At 51.6% G+C, this 18,053-nt stretch overlaps 1 protein-coding gene across 1 annotated transcript in view; it reads right to left on the bottom strand.

The window, feature by feature from the left end:
* Positions 1–18,053, bottom strand: part of PPFIA1 (PTPRF interacting protein alpha 1) — a 62,394-nt gene that overhangs the window by 20,973 nt on the left and 23,368 nt on the right. Inside the window, exons 9-19 of the mRNA XM_081154767.1 lie at positions 16,837–16,971; positions 15,868–15,942; positions 15,417–15,500; positions 13,298–13,429; positions 12,050–12,112; positions 11,031–11,110; positions 8,902–9,037; positions 7,680–7,903; positions 5,697–5,928; positions 3,589–3,618; positions 811–962 (exon numbers count right to left, since the gene is read on the bottom strand). Of these exons, the coding sequence (XP_081010893.1) occupies positions 811–962; positions 3,589–3,618; positions 5,697–5,928; positions 7,680–7,903; positions 8,902–9,037; positions 11,031–11,110; positions 12,050–12,112; positions 13,298–13,429; positions 15,417–15,500; positions 15,868–15,942; positions 16,837–16,971 (1,343 nt within the window). The remainder of the gene's footprint in view (positions 1–810; positions 963–3,588; positions 3,619–5,696; positions 5,929–7,679; positions 7,904–8,901; positions 9,038–11,030; positions 11,111–12,049; positions 12,113–13,297; positions 13,430–15,416; positions 15,501–15,867; positions 15,943–16,836; positions 16,972–18,053) is intronic.

Genomic DNA, 18,053 nt, shown 5'->3' with positions numbered 1-18,053 from the left:
CGGAGCAGTGTCTGGGAGGCGGAGGGTTGGGAGCCTCCTTTCAGGAAGGCGGAGCTCCACACCCCTAGCCGTGGAGAGCACAGCCCACCCCACACCAGGTCCCCTCTCAGTGAGTGAAACTATGGCTGCCCCGACTGCGACTGTCCCCAGCATGGAGCAAGAGCAAGAGTAGCCAACTTTGAAACTGACTGGCTGGTCCCAAGGGCAGACATGAGGATCAGGAAGGACCACATGGAGACCCCGCAGCTCCAAGACACAGGGACACCAAGAGCCACTGACTGCCCCACAGTGAGGTGACCCCCAGAAACAAGCCATGTGTGGGGCAAAAATGCTCCCATAAAGATAGAAAGTTAATTCTCAAAACAGCAGACTTGTAGAGTCTGAAGAAACGCATTTCCTAAAACAGCTGATCTAGTCTAACTCCTCTTTCTGAAGAGCCTCTGCCAAGCAGCCTGCTCCTGCTGCCACACCGCAGCTCCCAGGGCACCCCAGCATCCTAAGAACACCGGGTACGTAAACGCAACTGAATTACCCAGTATTTCTTTAAAACCACTGTTCTTTTTTATCAAGAAAAGATCAATAGCTTTCTTAACACTGAAAAATCACAGACAACCATCTTTCTACAGGTGACTGGCTCCGCCCCGCCCCTTCCTGAAAGACAACAGGTTTCTGCAGGTGACTGGCTCCGCCCCACCGCTTCCTTCCTGAAACACAACAGGTTTCTACAGGTGACTGGCTCCGCCCCGCCCTTTCCTTCCAGACAGACAGACAGCCTGTTTCTACGGTGACTGGCTCCGTCCAGCTCCTTACTTCCTGAGGTCCCTGATGTCCTCGTGGCTGACCGTGTGCAGGGCGCCTTTGTGCAGCCTGTCCAAGCGCAAAGACCTCGGGGAGGGAGGGGGGGACGTTTCACACTTTATTGTTGTCTTGTCATCTCGTACCTCTTCTTGGGAAGCCGGCAACTGAGGGGTGGAGATAAGTGTAAAATTAATTAACATCAGGCTTGATAAAAAACACACACAATCACACAGGCTTTAGATTACAATCATAAGCTTATCTGAAAATCTATCAACTGTGGTTTCTGCCGAGTACGAGCCTAATGCCGCTTTAAGGGACAGTCTTCTTCACAAGACACGGCCACAGAGCACCGTGTGCAGTCAGGGCCCGGCCCCAGCTGCCTGCACAAGGAGGAGTGTGGGCCTGGCAGGGTGCAGGGGTGCTCCTGTTCCCAAGCCTAAATGCAGCCTGAGGGCCTGCCCTACCTGGGATCCTGGGACACCACGGGGAGTGCCACTGACAAGGTGGCAGAGGCCTGAACCACGTCATCAGGGACTAGGTGGCATTTCCCCTCCCAGTAGGGAACTGCAGGGAACGTGCGGATCTGATACCATTCAACAGAAATGCCAACGAGGGCAGAGTCCTCTCAGGTAAAACTGTCTAGACCTTTTTGTTTTGAGGAAAAAGAAATAGCTTGTACTATGACCCAGTATCATGATTCAAATCACTAGAGTCTATACCAACAGGTAAGAAAGTGAACTGGTGGCTAACCCCACCCCAACATGCATGTCTGGCTCGTGTTTCTCAATGTTAGACTGGGAGTCGTCACTGAAATACCTCATGCATTTGAGAACAGTGTGCTCACTCAGCTTAGGTAAAGTAACCCTAGGGTTTCACTGACAGGTGGTCTCCGCAGTTACAAGTCTTCTCGGTTTGTGGGGAATGGGAATACAGGAAGCAGGGTGGTGGCAACAATGTGGGTAGCAAATGACCCTCAAGGCTCGCTCACACATTTGAGTTCTGTGGCCAGGGCAGGGCTGGGCTTTGCCAGCCGGGCCTGGCACGCATTTATGCGCACAATGAAATCTGAGCAGCCACCACGTGCCTTTTTATTTTTTAAACGACACTGTGTACTCCCCATAGTGACTCAGTGACAACCAAGCGGATTCGTGGGTGCAGAACCAAGCTCAACTCATTCAAGACATAACCGCCAGCAGCAGCTGGACAATTCTGCATCCTTTCCTGATTTCCAGCCATCATCAGACAACAGGTGACAATGGCCAAAATGATCACTGTGAAACTTAGGGGTAGATTTCAAAGGCAGGTTAAACAATGATCTGTGAAAACCCAACAACAAAGAACAGGATGGGGAGTGACCCATGGGGCTAGACTGACTTTGAACTCCATGGAGACCAAAGACTACCTGAGCAAAGGACACCCCTCACCCAAAGCCCAGCTAATAGGACAGGCCCCTCGCAGAGGACGTCCTCAGGCTCACCCCGTCTGGCCTGGCCAGCCCTCTCCCTCTGTGCTCCTATAGGAAAGTGCACCCCAAGCAGGACTAGAGTCTATGTGCCATTTCACTCAACTGCAAGGGGAGGCTCCATGGAGCTGGGCGTCATCTCAGCATACCCAGGGATACTGGGGAGGAAGAGGGCAGTATGAACACACTGTCCAAGTGTGCGCAGCGCTGGGCACTCCACACGCCCCTGGTTGCATCCTCACCACCACCCCAGAGCTGGCCCTCAAAGGAGCCAGTCAGCGAACCCAAGTTCCCACAAGCAGAGCCCAGGATGTCCCACCGGAGAGATCAGCACACTCCTTCCTTTATTGAAAGTCTCACTGGCAAGAAAAATGCAAGCACAAGCCAGCAGGACAGAGGGAGGGTGCGCTCTCCCTGCCGCTGGTACAGGCTCATTAACAGTGGCCTGCGGGCAGAGAGGCACAGTCTACAGCTACCCAAAAGTGTGATGTCTGTCACTGTCTTCACTTCACAGGACAGCAAAGCACGGTACTAACCACTCAGCGACAGAGCTACGACTTCACCCCAAGAGCTCACTAAATCGCCACACTGCTCTGTCAGTTCAAGACCAGACAGGTGTGAGAAGGGGGCACAGATTGGACCCAAGCATGACAGTCACGAGGAAGACACTTTGGTTCCTTCCTCTGATAACAGAAGGCCCAGCTCATAGTCATCTATACAGAGGAGAGGCCCTAACCTCCCTGTTGGGGCCGCTGCAGAAGAGCTAAGAGGTCCTGGAGAAAAGGCAGGCCGGAGGGTAGAGTGGCTAAGTGTCCAGGCTTTGAAACCAGACAGGTCCGTACTCCATTGCTGCCTGACTGTGTGACCCTGGGCACAGTGCATCACCTCTCTAAGCCTCAGTTTCCAAGTCTGTAAAATGGGGTTAACAACAGTAACCTGTATCTCCCAGGGGTGTGTGTGAGGATCGATAACAGCGCGTGGCATACAGTAGGAGCTTACTAAATGCTGTCAGCTCTGATTATTGAAATTGGTTTTTCCCAAACCTAAAATCCATGGCTCTGCTTCAATAACTTGTCCACTATAAACTTGAATGCAGTGACTGGAAGGCAACCCGGTAGAGGAAGGCCAACGCTTATGCTCGTCCGTGCTCTGTGAAACCACCAAGGACCTACTTCTAACAGAACAGTCAGCACCCGTGAGGCTTGGTGAATCTCAGCACTTCCGTTAAAACGTCAATATCTGTCACTGCCATCCCTCAGCATTCATTCGTGTACAGCGACAGGTCCTCTTCACAGGGAAACAAGCACATGAAATTATGAAAAATTTACCTTTCTACGGTGTTTCCTTAAGTCACTAGGCTGAGGGATGCATGCAAAGGAAGGAAGAGAAAGCAGATTTACTGCACACGCTGACGTTAAAAACCCAACCACCAGTACACACAGGCAGATACGTAAGAAGGGATGACGGGAAGTGTAAGTGAGCTGTGAACTAGGAAAAATGGAACTGGAATTAGGACATTTTTTCACCAAAAATTTAAAGGTAAGTTATTTGAGATTTACTAGACAAACACTACAAATTATTCCTCAGGGAAATAAAGTGCTATTACCACACACAAGGTTAATTAAAACAAGGCATTCGTGTAACTAAGAGCCCTGACATTGTCTGTTATCAGCCAAACTCCTCCATCGCTTGTCTTCCTCTGTGAAAAACGAGTCCTACTTCAGGCTGTCTCATCGCCGAGGAAGCTACTGCAATACCGGCTACAAAAGTAACCAACCTACTATTAGTGAATCACCTGTTGGACGTTCATGTAAAACCCTGGACTAAAACTAATTTAGAACTGCTCAAAAGTAAGCTTACTGATTTCAGCAGGGAACCCTCTGAAAGTACTAAGAATGAAAGCGTTACGGCAGGTGGGATGCTAATATCCCGTAACTCGTATTTTAATTAGGAAACGCTCTGTTGAAGGCATTAACTGTGCATGTGCAGTCAGCGATAACACGGACGGTCTTGAACTCAGCCTCACAAGCACAGACTGTGTTGCTTGGGTTACGGTTCCACTGACCTTACCCTTGGTGGATTACTTCTCACCTGTAGGGGAACATTTCATGTGTGAGTTACACACACCCTACGGTTCTGAGTGAAACCGCTCTGGTGCATCTATCACGCCTGTGTCTACACTTGTGATGCAGCAGCACACTGAAACATATCTGACCGTGGGGAAAACACCATTTAATGAGAAATGAAGGAAAAGCAGAAAGCCCACCAATGAGCTGAGCTTGCCCAGTGGCCCGCATGCCAAGGTCACCTGAGCTTGGGGGACGGGACGGGACGGGAGGGGAGGGGAGGGGAGGGGAGGGGAGGGGAGGGGAGGGGAGGGGAGGGGAGGGGAGGGGAGGGGAGGGGAGGGGGGTGCTCAGGGACAAGGGACTGAGGCCTGGATAAACAGTGATTAAACAGACAAAAGAACAACACAGGAGATCAAAGCCCAACGCAGCAGACACAGGGCCAGCCAGCAGCGGGACTACACAGAGGGAAATACCTCGACTGCTCTCACGAGTTCTCTGAGAGAAAATGAACCGGGAGCCGTAAGTGAAATTGTCAGAGTTTAAAATACTAGCTAATTAGCTAATAATTAAGTTATAAAGAGTGTGCCACATGCCACTGAAATGGCACAGAGCTGATACAACCATCCGCTGACTGGCAGTGCAGCTGGAGGCAGATGTGGACAACGATGGGAAAGCTCCGGTGCGGCTGCACAGCCCGTGGCCGTCAATGTGTGACGGGAGGCAGTGCTCACGAAACCTAAACTAGAGGTGAGAGCCAGTGTTGCTTTGTCACCAAGACTGTATGGTCACTGCATTTGCAGGTGCCTCCTAGGAAGCTGCAAAACAACTGGGTTTGAATTGCCGTGCTCCTGGTTTCCCAGGCAGGGCTGGTGCTGGGCAGGTGCTGGGCAGGTGCCGAGTGAGTGACTAAAGGGACTGGTCCGGCTGCTTTGCTGTTCTGTTTTCTGACTGCAGGCCCTCACCCTCCAGTCGGGCATCCCTAATGAAAAGGAAGGTGGCACCGGCTCTCGGAACACTTTTCTATGAGCTACGAGGCTGCCTGGATTGACTTTTGTTAAACTGTCTATTCCTAGAAAACTGAATTGTTCCCCTGGAAGCTGCCCATGCCCAAAGTTACACAATAAAAACTTCTCATGAGTTCATGACCACAGGTTAAATTGGTCATCCAAGTATTAAAATTAATTTGTCACTGTGCTACTGTCAAATGATTCAATACTAGCTGGTTTCCAAAACCTTGGACCTCCAAGCAGAACAAATGCAAAGTAAAATACCTGATTTTCTTCTGGGTAAAAGAGAAAGCGTACTCACTGTCCAAGACCGAACTTGGGGGTTGTTTGGAGCGCAGCAGAGAAAAGGCAAGTACTCACCAGGGTCATGATGCCCAGCCTATCCACTTCCCGAGCTGGACTGTGCGGGATGCGTCTCGGGGTGGACCGACCGCTGTTTGGGGGGGAGGAGCCCGCGAGTGAGGAGGCAGGATATGGGGGAATGGAGCTCATTGATCTAAAACGACCAAGGTTGTCCAGGCTCCCGCTGCCGACGCGGCTCTCGATCTCCTCGGCCCGCTGCTCCGTGCTCTCCTTTTCTTCCTGTATCAGCCTAAGGAACAAAACAGGCCATGCCTCCTCCAGCAGCACACACGATGCCGGATAGAAACCGGAGCTCCACGCTGCATCATGACGCGTAAGCTCCAACAGCGGCGGCTCAGACAAGGGACACTTCAGCAGAAAGGCCCCACTTTTGATCCTTCCAATAGGCCCAATTTCAGAACCAGTGAATCTCCCACTGAGCTGCTTCTGATTGGTCGTATCTGATTTCTCTGTGGGGCCGGGCAGCAGCTCTCACTGCAGCCCAGTGGAATGTATGAACCTCACAGCTCTTAGGTTCCCTGTTCCTAGAGCAAAGCTGCACGGTGACCCATCACGTTTCCCACTGGAAATGGGGAACTGTGACACAGCCAGAGTGAATCCACAGAGCAAGTCGAGTTTCTAAGCCCTTAAGTCTCTAGACTGGATGGAACGCTGAATGGGTTTTTAAGGCTGAATTAGAGCAGAAGTGCTCCTCAATGGAATCTAGATTCCCATCAACCAGGCTGCGTCCCCCTGGAGCTCCTGAGTAGTGCTGGCAGGTGGCTAAGACTGTTAGTGTTTGACTATGCAAACTATCACTCTAATGTCAAAACACAGGATCCTATAGCACCCTCTCCAATGGAAGGTCTACTTGCACATCCTGGAATTATGTTTTGTTGTTGATAAAGAAGCCAGTGGATAGAATTTACCGTTTATATCAGACCCCTCACGTAAAAAGAAAAACACTTTATCTCAGAGCACAGTGTGAGAACCAGAGCCAGAGCATGGAACCTGCCCATTCCCCACACTGATGGGGGAGCCCTTCCAGCTCACCAGGAGCCAGCTCACAAAGTGAGCCCACAGCTCCCTCACCTGGGCTCTCACCTTAGCTCTTTCCTTCTGCTGTGTTAGCTGCACATAAAAAAGACCTGGGTGGCCACTCTGCCTGAATCCACGGCAGGCTCAGGCACGTGGTTCTCTTCACGTGACCTCGGGACCAACCAGGGGTGCAGCTGGGTCGGGTCTGACAGAGGGCAGGCCTCAGGGCACCTTGGTACCTGGTCATACCGATGCACCCAACACCTAAGGCCTCCTAAGCTGGGAAACTCTTTGGATCCTACCCCACAGCTGACTCATTCTTTGTGCATTTACTACTAGAACAGCCAGGAGGGTTTCTAAGGAAAACACCTTTAAAATACTGAGGAAACTAAAAGAATTCCAACACACACCCTTTGACCATGCACTGTCCTACAATGAATCAATCTTCATGCTGCGTTAATTTAACACAGTGAAATGCAAGTATAAAGGGGATCTGCCAACCCCCCACCTCAGCTTTCCTGTTCCAGGCAGCCGTGACACACCTGAAAACAGAGGCTCCCAAGGACACACATCCACCCTCTTCAGGGCTGGATGACACACCAGCAGCGGGAGGAACCCCACCCCGGCAGCGTCCCGGGTAGGCAGAGCCCCGCTACAGTGCACTCCAGCTGTGTCCTCAGCTTTCGGGGGACAGAAATGAATGCCTCTCACCCTTCTACAGCACCTTACACAAACGTACCAACACCACAACTGTGGAGAGAAGGCCCTGGCTACCTGAACTCCATAATCAAGGGCAATTTCAGAACTTAAAGTTCATCAAACAGAATGGACGTGAGTTTTGTTATTCTAGACCATTTAGACGACACCCACTGTGTGCACCCCAGCCTTCTCCAAGTGGAATACGATTCCCCAGGACACACACGTCTCCGCGCCATGCACGACCTCACGCCCGACCTCGGGTACCTGATCTCCTTGTTGATGGCATCCAGCTGCTCCTGGAGCATCATGGCCAGCGTCTGGGCGTCGGCCTGCCCGCTGGGTGACAGCAGCGCAGATGAGCTGAAGAGAGTGTCCCTGTCGTCCTCGCCATCAGAAAGGTCAACGTCGCTCTCGAAGGCCTGTGCTACGTTTGCCAGGACACTGGCTTGCTGGGCACGTTCCCAATCCTGCTCATTGAGAGTCTGTACCTGCAAACGAGAAATCACATCTCAGCACAGATGCAAGATTATAACCACAGTTAGAGCAACTTAAATCTATGAAGTTTTAAAAAATTTCTAAATCAAGCCCAAAAGACCCTGGAACAATAAGCCATGCTACAAGCTGCTGGCGTTGATCGAGCAGCGTTTAAGAACCAGGGGAAGACTGATCTGAGAGGCGCCCTGGGAGACTCATGTCTTTCATGGAGGAAGGTGTGTCTGTGACATCTCTTACAGAGGTGGGCAGGCATCTGTTTGCTTTTCACTCGCGGCTGTAGCCCTAGGTCTGTGATGATGCCTGACCCAGACTGGAAGTCTGATGAGTGTGGGTGCCCAAAATATAAAAAAGTATGTAAAAACACCTACTGTTACATGAGAAAAGTACGAAGGTACTTAAACTCCCATATGTGAATTCTTCTCACCAAAAGATAAATACTGTTGGCCCTGAACAACACGGGGTTAGGGGCGCCAACCCCTGCCTCCTGTGCAGTCAAAAACCCAGAAGCCTTATCGATAACATAGTCAACTGACAATTATTCAGATGTTATGTTACACACTGCACTCTTACAATAAAGTAAACTAGAAAAGAAATGCTATTAAGAAACCCATAAGGAACATCACACTCACAGTGCTGTATGTACTTATAGGTACCATAAGTCATAAGTAAGTGGTCTGTTCACAAGTTGAAAAAAATCCACAGATAAGGTGACTTGCACAATTCAAAGCCGCGTATTCATTTATTCTTAATTACAACTTCAAATCTACTAATCAAGATTGTGTTATGATTAAGAGATGATACTTTACCAGAATTTCCACTCTTTAAAAATAAGCACACCTTAAAATAAACTTATAGCTAGAAAAAGGAAAGTGGCGGGAGGGAAAGAGAGAACGTGACCTATTAACACTCTAACTCCAAAAGAGTCTCAGAACCCCGAGATGAACAGGTGACTTGTGTGGCAGGTGACCCCAGGATAGAACAGGGGCCTTGCCTTGGAAGGCTCGTCCCGCAGCGCCGCCACACGGCCTTTCTGGGGGCGCCGCAACACCACGCTGCCACCGTAGGAGTCCATGGGGCCATCTGCCACGGGGAACCTGAAGTCTGGGACGCTGCCCAAGTGGGGTCGGCTGAAACATGAAGAAAAAAAAGCATTATTAAAAGAAATGAACCAACTGTTGGTCAAGCCAGACCTGGGAATCTGGGAAATAAGTAATTTCACGGCAAGGCCTCCAGGAGGGCACATCCTTCACTCATTCCAATGCCCGCTCCCTACCAGCCTTTCTTCCTTCAGCCCCTCCGGGAGGGAAACCACGACACCCAGGAAAATCAATGGGACCCTGTGAACATGAAAACGTGCTGGAGACGGCTGCGTCTCAGAACCGTCCCTCAGATCAGGCTGCATAGTCCTGCACTGGCTCCTGACCTCCAACTGCTGACTTTCTCATTTGCCAACATTCAGGATGAGGCCCACCAGTCCCTCCGCCCCCATAGGTGAAGCTGCCTCAGTGCACCCTGGAGGACCCACTGCAGGGGCCCTTGAAGCACAGCTGGCGCCAACAGGAGCTGGATTTGGCAGCTTGATTCCATGTTTTCAGATCAAAAGCACAGACCTGTGTGCAACCAGATTAACAGACACTCCACACCATCAGCTGGAGAACTCTCCAGAGCAGAGGCTGGGCCTGGGCACCCAAGACAGAGATGCTGAAGGAGCCACAGGCTATTCCCCTAAGAGGAGGCCTCAGGGGAACTGTCAGCAGAGGGGAAGGAGCTCGCTGCCCAAAGGTCCTGCCTAACCTGGCACAGCACCCACACCACCCTCAGGCTACCCTCTCCTGCTGCACAAGGTCACAAAACAGGACTGACCCCGTGAAGCCACACCCAGCAAGCCAAGAGCTCACAGGCCTGCTTCTCCCCTTCCCAGCCAACGTCCCCACAGGCGCTCCGTGAGGCCTGTTCTCAGGGAAGCCCATTCCCATTTCCAGCTCATCTGACAGGAAGTCTGCAGGTCTGCCTCCCTGAAGCCTCTCCTGCCCACTGTCCCTGACCACATAGCCACGTGAGTGTGGCTGACCCCTCCTGCAGCCTCCACATGGCTGTAGAGCTCTCTCTTGTCCCCTTTCACTTTTAGTATCACACTATGGACTGGCAAACAGGCCAAAACTTCTCCATAGTCACAACTAACCCAATTCAGACACCCTTTCAAGCTCCACACTGGCTCCCCCTTCATCACTCAAGCGTCCATGATGGCTGCATCCCTGCATTCACCCACCCACAAATGCCCCAGGTCTCCCCCCACACAGACACCAGCCTTCACCACTGAGGACTTTTCTCAGCAGACCCAGCACCCCTCCCACTGACGGGCCCCACAGGCCCCTCTGCAGGACACATACTCTTTTTCCTGAAATTCCACCCTCCCTCAGCCTCAGAGACACAAAAAGCCTCTGCTTCTGCCTCTCTGTGACTCTGTCCTCACAGAATCAGCCTCTTTTTCTAGGAGCTCAGCAGGGACAATCACGCATACTGCAGACTTCCCAAGACCCTGGACTTGCAAACGCAGGACATCCGGACAGGCTCCAAGCTCACTCCTGAGCCACATTTCCAGCAGGAGCCTGTTTCCTGTGGACTAACGAACATCAGGTCACCCACGTCCACAGCTCCTACTGAAGCTGAAATCTCCATGGACGGCCAGTTTCCCCAAACAACAGGAGGAACTGTAAACGCCTCAAGGAGAAAACACCTGTCATGACAACAGGGAGGAAAGAGTCAGGATGCCGGCACCAAGTCAGACTCACACAGAGGCCAGGAGATCTTGCCCATGGCAGCCACCTCAGAGTCACGTGTCCAAAGATTTAAAAATGACGACGTCACTAACCTTAAGGTGGTAAAAAGAACAAGTATGCACCAACCAAGTGGATGTCAGACCATCCCTCCTGGTATAGTCCCTCCTGGTGACCTCACTGTCCTCGTGCCTATTCATGACTATCACTCCCGGTTATCCAGGGCTCTAGCTGCGGCCTGGGCCAGACCACAAGCTGCAGCCAGCAACGCTGCCCACATGGCAGGGATGTGCCCTGTGCACACAGGATGGGCTGGAACTAGCTCATAAAGAGGGGGTTGTACCTGTGGTGAAGGGAGGCACCTCTCAGCCTCATCTGGGTCAGCTCTGCCCTCAGGGCTTCAATGTTCAGGGCCAGCTGATCCTACAAAACAGAAAGTGATACACATGGCAGTGGCCTTGGGATCCAAACTCATAGCATCAGATGTGCTAAAATGTCAGACATAACCACAAGTAACTGAGCATCCTAAGTACCAAACACGTTAATTCTGAGGACATTTCCTCCAGAGACCCAAAGGAAACACGCACTCAGACCACCCAGCTAACTTCAGAAACTCCAGCAAGTAAAAAGGCATGTCTCAGTCACTGGAGACCTTTCAGAGGGGAAACACCAGGCCATGGACAACGCTCGATCCCATGAGGAGCAGAACTTCCTGTGTGGGGGGAGGGGGGAGGGTTCACTTTCTCCTGCACTCGCCTCCCGTTTGTGTGCTCGGCCTCTTTTCTATACACGAGAATACAGTAAGTACAACTGACAAAAAGTGTTGCAGTCGCTCAGGAAGCTCTGGCTCGGGCTGTCCTGCCTAGCCCCTGCACTGGCCACACGTGGCACTGAGCCCTCAAATGGGGCCAGTGCAGGCTGAGATGTGCTATAACTCACACACACTGGATTTCAAGCTTAATGTGAAAAAAACTATGTAAAGGAGCTCACTGACTTTTGTATTACGTGGCAAAGTAACATTTCAACTATACTGGGTTAAATATAATTAGCTTCACCTCTTTCTTTCTACTGTTTTAGATGTGGCTGCAAGGATGTTTCAGATCACGTGTGGCTCAGTGTCTTCTTGCTGGCTGGCCCTGTTCTAGAGGAATGTTTAGGTTCATGTCTTAGCTTTCCTGTGAAGCCGGAAAGGAAGCACAGTTCTGAACCATGCACACTGTCAGACTCAAGCCCACAGGAGCAGTGGGCTCGCCACAGAGAGCGCTGCACTCAGAGCCCTCCCAATACTGGCAGTGATCACAGCAACAGCAGACTCTACTCAGTTCTGCTCTCGGGGGAGGTCTACGTGATTTAAAGGTGTACCTTATCGTGCTGGGTTTCTTCTAACTGCTTTTTTGCATCTTCAACTTCTCGTACTAGAGAATTCTGAAAAAGACAGACAGGGCTTTAGTGCTGGCTCTTGGACATGTGCCACACAACACCGTGCAGCCACCTTTCTGTTTAAAACAGCGCAGTCCCTCGGGGGCGGGGGGGATGAAGCTGAGCAGCACCGCGCTCTCGGAGGGAAGCACTGGAGCGGGGCCGAGTCACCGAACAGCTTCTCTGAGGTGAGGTGACTCTGCTTCCCCGACTACCTCTCCAAATGCTTGTGCAGTTTGTTTTAATCAGTCCCACTGGTTGGCAGTAGCCTACAGGCCTTGTGATTCCCTGGTTACTAGGGGAAGCTGACCCAGGTGCAAATGCACAGTTCAGCTCCCAGATAAGAACATTCCTACTGAAGAGCTGGCCCACTGACTGAGGACGCGCGTAACCAGCCACCCACGCGGCTCCAGCCATGCACGTCACAGTGGGTTTTATATAAAATAAATGCGTCCCACCATCTGGTCTCTTTCAAATAAGCAGGGCCAAGTGCCAACCCAAACGAAGACTGCAGGCCTCCTCCTAGGTACTGGTGCCATCAGAACAGCTATTATGGAATCTGAGCCCCGCTGTCGCCCATGGAGCTTCTCTGACACAGGCTCTAGGACGCACCTCCTCTCTGGTTCAGCTAAAGGTTTCCATGATGGCAGCAGCAAGCACCGGGCCCAGACATTTTCCAAACCAAGTGAAAAGAGAGCAGGCAGAAGTTGGAATAAGACGTTGAGACAGAAACTAACTTCCAATGCAAGAGCAATGAAGGGGTGAGGGCTGGGCCCCAAATAGATTCTCACGCAGGGGCCTACTGTAAACTAGGGCCTGTCAGCCAAATCCAGCCCACGGCCTCTTCCTGCCAGCGAAGTTCTACTGCAACACAGCCGCACCGACTCATTCACAGGGTCTCTACGGCTGCTTTCACATTCACTGGTTAACAAAAAATTACTTACTCATTAACAATGAGCAAAAGCCTAAAACATTTTCTACCTGCTCCTTTAAAGGAACAGTTTCCCGCCTCCGTCCTAGGGAACAGGATGGTGCACACTGTCCTGGGTACGGAAAGGGCACGAGGAGAGGGGCCGCGGACTCAGCGGTGGGGCCGCCGGCACATCCTGAGGAGCGCCTTCTACCGTGGCGGCTGCAGCCACGTCGCGCCTCTCGGGCAGCTCAGGGGTGGGAAGCCTCTGGGCATCTGACCTTCTCCTCCAGAGCGGCCATCCTCTCCTTAAGGTGAAGTTGCAACCTCTCGTTGGATTCGGAGAGAAGCCTGTCGACAGTGTCGGACAAGCGTTTATTATGCTCTTCGTTCATTTTCTCCCTCTGCCGGGCCTAAAACAGGAGACAGAAATTCAGCAACTTCTGGCAAAAGTAGGACCATTATTTTAAAAAGTGCCAGGGACCAAAGGTGTGGGTGACGCATGCTGTCCCCCCAGGCTGTCCCCCCCTACAGCCGCCCACAGGATGACACGATCATCAGGACCCCTCACAGGGGTAGAGACAGGCAGAGATGCGCCTGTAAGATCGCCCATCAGGCGGAGCACGTGTGGCCTCAGAACGCCACAATCATCACTGTCAGGCTGACTTACAGGCAGAAAAGGGGGGGTATTTTTTATGGGGATCCACTTATCTACACCTTCTGGAGGACTGTCCCCACGTGTGAAAAGCTGGGGTCTGGACTCAGGGGGGAAAGAATTTAATCCACAAAGCGAAAGGTAAAAAAGTTCATTCTCGAGAAAAGTCAGTGGGAATAGACTTCCTCTTGTTTTTCTTGATAGTCCTATATCTTTTGAGCATTTTGTAATAAAAATTTATATTAAAATTTAAAAATAGTTACCTCAATTTTAAAATATAATAGCAAAGTTGGTTAAGTTTATAGTTTATAAAACTACCACCCATTTCATGGTTCAAGAGGCCTGTTTTCACCCCATATCTTGCATGTACACGAGCTAAGTACAGGGACAGGAGGGGCCAACAGGCTGCCCAAGTGGGGAGGGGTGTGACGTGGCCAAAGCAGTGCACTGGGGCTCCTCCACCTGGGAGGGCAGCGTGGCCAGGGGCCGAGATGCGAGCTTGAGCCATGCTGCCCAGGTAAAAGCAAACCCACGAGGCCTTGTCACAGGGCTGTGCTTCAGTTTCCTCATCTATGGAACATGGGTGCTAGCGCCTCCCTTTTCTCTACGGCCATTGAAAGGTTTAAATAAAAAGCACTAGAAGTCATGCCTAACGGGGCAACCACCCTGGAGGAGATCCCACACACCACACAGTAAGGTGTTGGCAACTGAATACTTTTAAAGTAAAACAACTTAAAAGTTTACTTTGAATTGCCTTAGTTATAAGCAGATTCCCATCTCAATACTTGTCCTTCAAAACTCTATAAGCCTGTTCTGAAAATAATGGAGTATATCCCTAAATAGGCAAAAATCTAATTCTCCAAGAGGTGCAAGTGCACAAGCCTGTGTGTGTGCCTGCGTGTGCCTGTGTCAATGTACACGTACACGTGTGTGGCTATGTGTAATGCACATGTGTATATCCTGGGAGGCGGGGGACTGCCCAGCACGAAGTCCCTTAATCACACTTCATGGACGCTGATGTCTGATGAGCAGCAGTCCATGGCCAGGAATACAGGTTTCTGGTGAAAACTGAATCTGACGGCCTTGAACTGATGTCATAAGCAGGACCTGGGACAGCGCTCGCTGCTCTCGGATGTGTCATGCTGACATCTGACCAACTCTTCAGGAACTCTCGGGACTGACCAGACACCCACCTCCCCCACCATGCTCGTGGCTCCTTCTACCACAGCTTAGCCACAGCCGTCCTCTGCCCAGGAGCATCCATCTCTACACGTACCTTTACATTTAGGGTAATAACTCGGTATTTTGGGACAGAGGCCAGGACTGTGACCTGAATTTGAGGCTTAGGTGTCATATCCTAAGCAAGTAGACTCTGCCCTAGTCCAGTTTCAGGGGACCCCCCTCAGGCGTGTTTGAGAGGCACGCATAGGTCTATCCCCCTGGTGCCTGGAGCAGTTCCGAAGAGGTTCGTCAGAGCCGCAGCAGCCTCCTTGGGCGTGGGGACCCAACTGCCCCTGAAAGGACTGCCTGCGGGCACCAGTTTCTTTCCTGCCACCACCATGACATAAAGTCTGTGTGGCAGGTGCATCTCCCACAGACATGGCGCAGATGCAGCCACAAGGCAAACACACATGGCAGGAGTGGAGCAAAAGATAGAGTCAGGAGAAGAAGAACTGAGACCCCGCTGCCCAGAGCGTCCCTGGGCCCCACTAGGCGCTGGAGCCGGTGTCTGCTGGGCCACGTACCCGCTGCAGCTCCTGGTTCTTCTCCTCCAGCTGTGCCTCCATCTGGAGTAGCCGCTCTTCAATGTTGCCGTGTCTCTCCTCGGCCTACAGGCAACAACACTGTGAGTTCACCTACCAGCGACATGATTCTGGGGACCACATGCTGCGAACTAACTAAAGCAGTAGCGACAAGCACACCATGCTCGTGCGGACGTTTCCATCCCACTCGGTGGAAGCGTCTCCTCACGTCTACCACACACCGTGAGTGGCGGCACGTGTCAGCCAGGGAGGCAGCTGCCCCTCATGTGGGTGGCCCTGGGCGTGGCTGGGTGGTGACGGGCTCTGTGAGGAACACGCGCCTCCCCACCCCGTGCCCAGGCTCAGGCTTTCTCACATCTCCCCGTCCTGAGCCTACGTGGCGAGTGCACATGGCGAGCAGAGCAGCGAGCACAACCCAATAGCACATGGCTACCTTCCTAAGCTGGGAAGTGAGTTCACACAGTTTAGCCTCCTTAGCAGCAGAGCTTCCAGAAGACAAAGGGTCGGACTACGAGACCGACCAGGGACAGGAGAGAGGACGGGAAAAGAGAAACCGAGACTGTAAACGCAGATCACACGGAAAGAGAGAGCTTCTGACGGCTGTCAGCAAGGAACGCGCTCTATGGAAGGTCTGTAAGCACCAGTGTCCCCTGACCAGCCCCACGCTGGCCTCACAACAGCACCCTGACTGTCCTGCCCCTTCCTTACCATCCCTCAGGGCCAGCTCACACGCTTGAGCGAGTGAGACAAAACCATGGGCAGGCACCCCCCACAGGCTCCCGGGCTGCTGGTACCACAGACCAAGGTCCCTCGGAGGCCCAGGAGGGCTGGTTGCTATGGCTATGGCCACCCTCCTCCTGTGTACACCGCCCGGCCCGAGCACCCATGACAGCACTCTGAAATTGTCTTCTCACCTGCCTGCTTCCCTGGGGTGGGGACGACTGTGAGGACAGGGACTATGTCTTGCACATGCCTAGCCAATATTTGTTGAACAAACAAATGAATAAATTACTTTTAAGTTTGTTTACAAATTTACTTTGTCTTTAGAAGACAATGGTCCTCTCCTGCTTCTGAGAAACCCTTCCTCCCTGCACACAAAGCTTCCATCCAAGGCTGAGCCGCTGACTTAACCCCGAAAAAGTGACTCTTACTTAGATACCCACACTGGGGACAAACAGTACATGGCTGACAAACTGGAGGGAAATTAACATCGGGATAAAGGGGGGGGAATAACATCTGACATTTAAGGAGTGTTCCAATCTCAAACAAAACAGCACTAAACCCAGCCTGGCTATTTCAGAGACTTTGGAATGCCAAAGTGAGACCAGTGAATAAGGTCCACAAACAAAGCACCCTCCCCACCAAAGTCCTGTGTGTAAGGAGAAGGGAGCCAGGGCAGCACCTTGGAGAGCGCAGCCACCCGCTGGGCCAGCTCGGCCTCCACTTCAGGGAGCGTCTCTGCCTTTCGCAGGGTCTGCTGCAGCTTCTGCTCCGCCAGCTCCAGGCGCTCCTGCAACTGGCGGTTCTTATCCTCAGTCTGCAGAGAGAGCAGAGCAGTGGGTGGGAAAGGGTCTTCTAGTCATTCAGTTTTGGGGTTTTTTTGTTTTTTTAAAAAAAGTTTATTGATCTTTAGAGACAAAGGAAGGGGGAGGGAGGGAGGGAGGGAGACACATCGATGTGAGAATGTAACATTGATCAGCTGCCTCCTGCACGCCCCCTACTGGGGATCAAGCCGCCAACCCGGGCGTGTGCCCAGACCCAGAAGAGAACCAGCAACCTTTCAATGCACAGGATCACGCCCAATCAACCGAGCCACCGGGCCAGGGCAGCCACTGTGTTTTTAATAAACTAAAATGAAATCTGAATGCTAATATCTAAGTTAGCCATGAAGAAGCTCCACTGTTTTGGCAGCTGCTGCAATACAACCCTCTTCCTCCTGTGAGAAATTCATAGCCACTTTCTCAGGCTTGACTTCAATTGCAAAACACCTCTGGCCAGAATACTTGCTTTTCCTGAGTATCATTAAAGAAATCTTCCAGTCTGGCCAGTGTGGCCCAGCAGTTGAGCATCAACCTAGGACGCAGGAGGTCAAGGCTCAGTTCTGGTTGGGGCACATGCCTGGGGTTGCAGGCTCAATCCCCAGTAGGGGGCATGCAGGACGCAGCCAATCAATGACTCCCTCATCACTGATGTTTCTCTCTCTCTCCCTCTCCCTTCCTCTCTCTCTGAAATAAACAAAAATATATTTTTTAAAAGTCTTTCAAAAAATAAGTTTCTGCACATTAAAGCAACATGCTCACCCTTCTCCAGTGGTGACCAAGGAGGACCAGGCCCCTCTCTCCTGACAGCTGGCCACCCCAGCACACAGCCAAAGCATGGCTCCATCTCCTCTGACAGGGAGGCCTCCTAAGAGGATGCCTATGAAATTCCTCTCAAGTTATTTTTGTAAGTGTAGGATTATTCTTTTAAATAATCCCCTTACTCTAAAAAAATTTCAATGTAGAAAATTTAGACAAAAGAACATTTTTTAGAAAGAAAATTCAGAACTCATCTCTAAGTTCAAGGTCCTGGGAAGTGAGCATCTGTCTATCCGGCTTTCTTCCCTTTGTCTGTGTGCAC

Source organism: Miniopterus schreibersii, assembly GCF_964146895.1.
Source record: "Miniopterus schreibersii genome assembly, chromosome: 12".
NCBI classification, from domain to species: domain Eukaryota; kingdom Metazoa; phylum Chordata; class Mammalia; order Chiroptera; family Miniopteridae; genus Miniopterus; species Miniopterus schreibersii.
The sequence above is the reverse complement of the archived record's forward strand: the minus strand, read 5'-3'. Positions and strand labels throughout refer to the sequence as shown.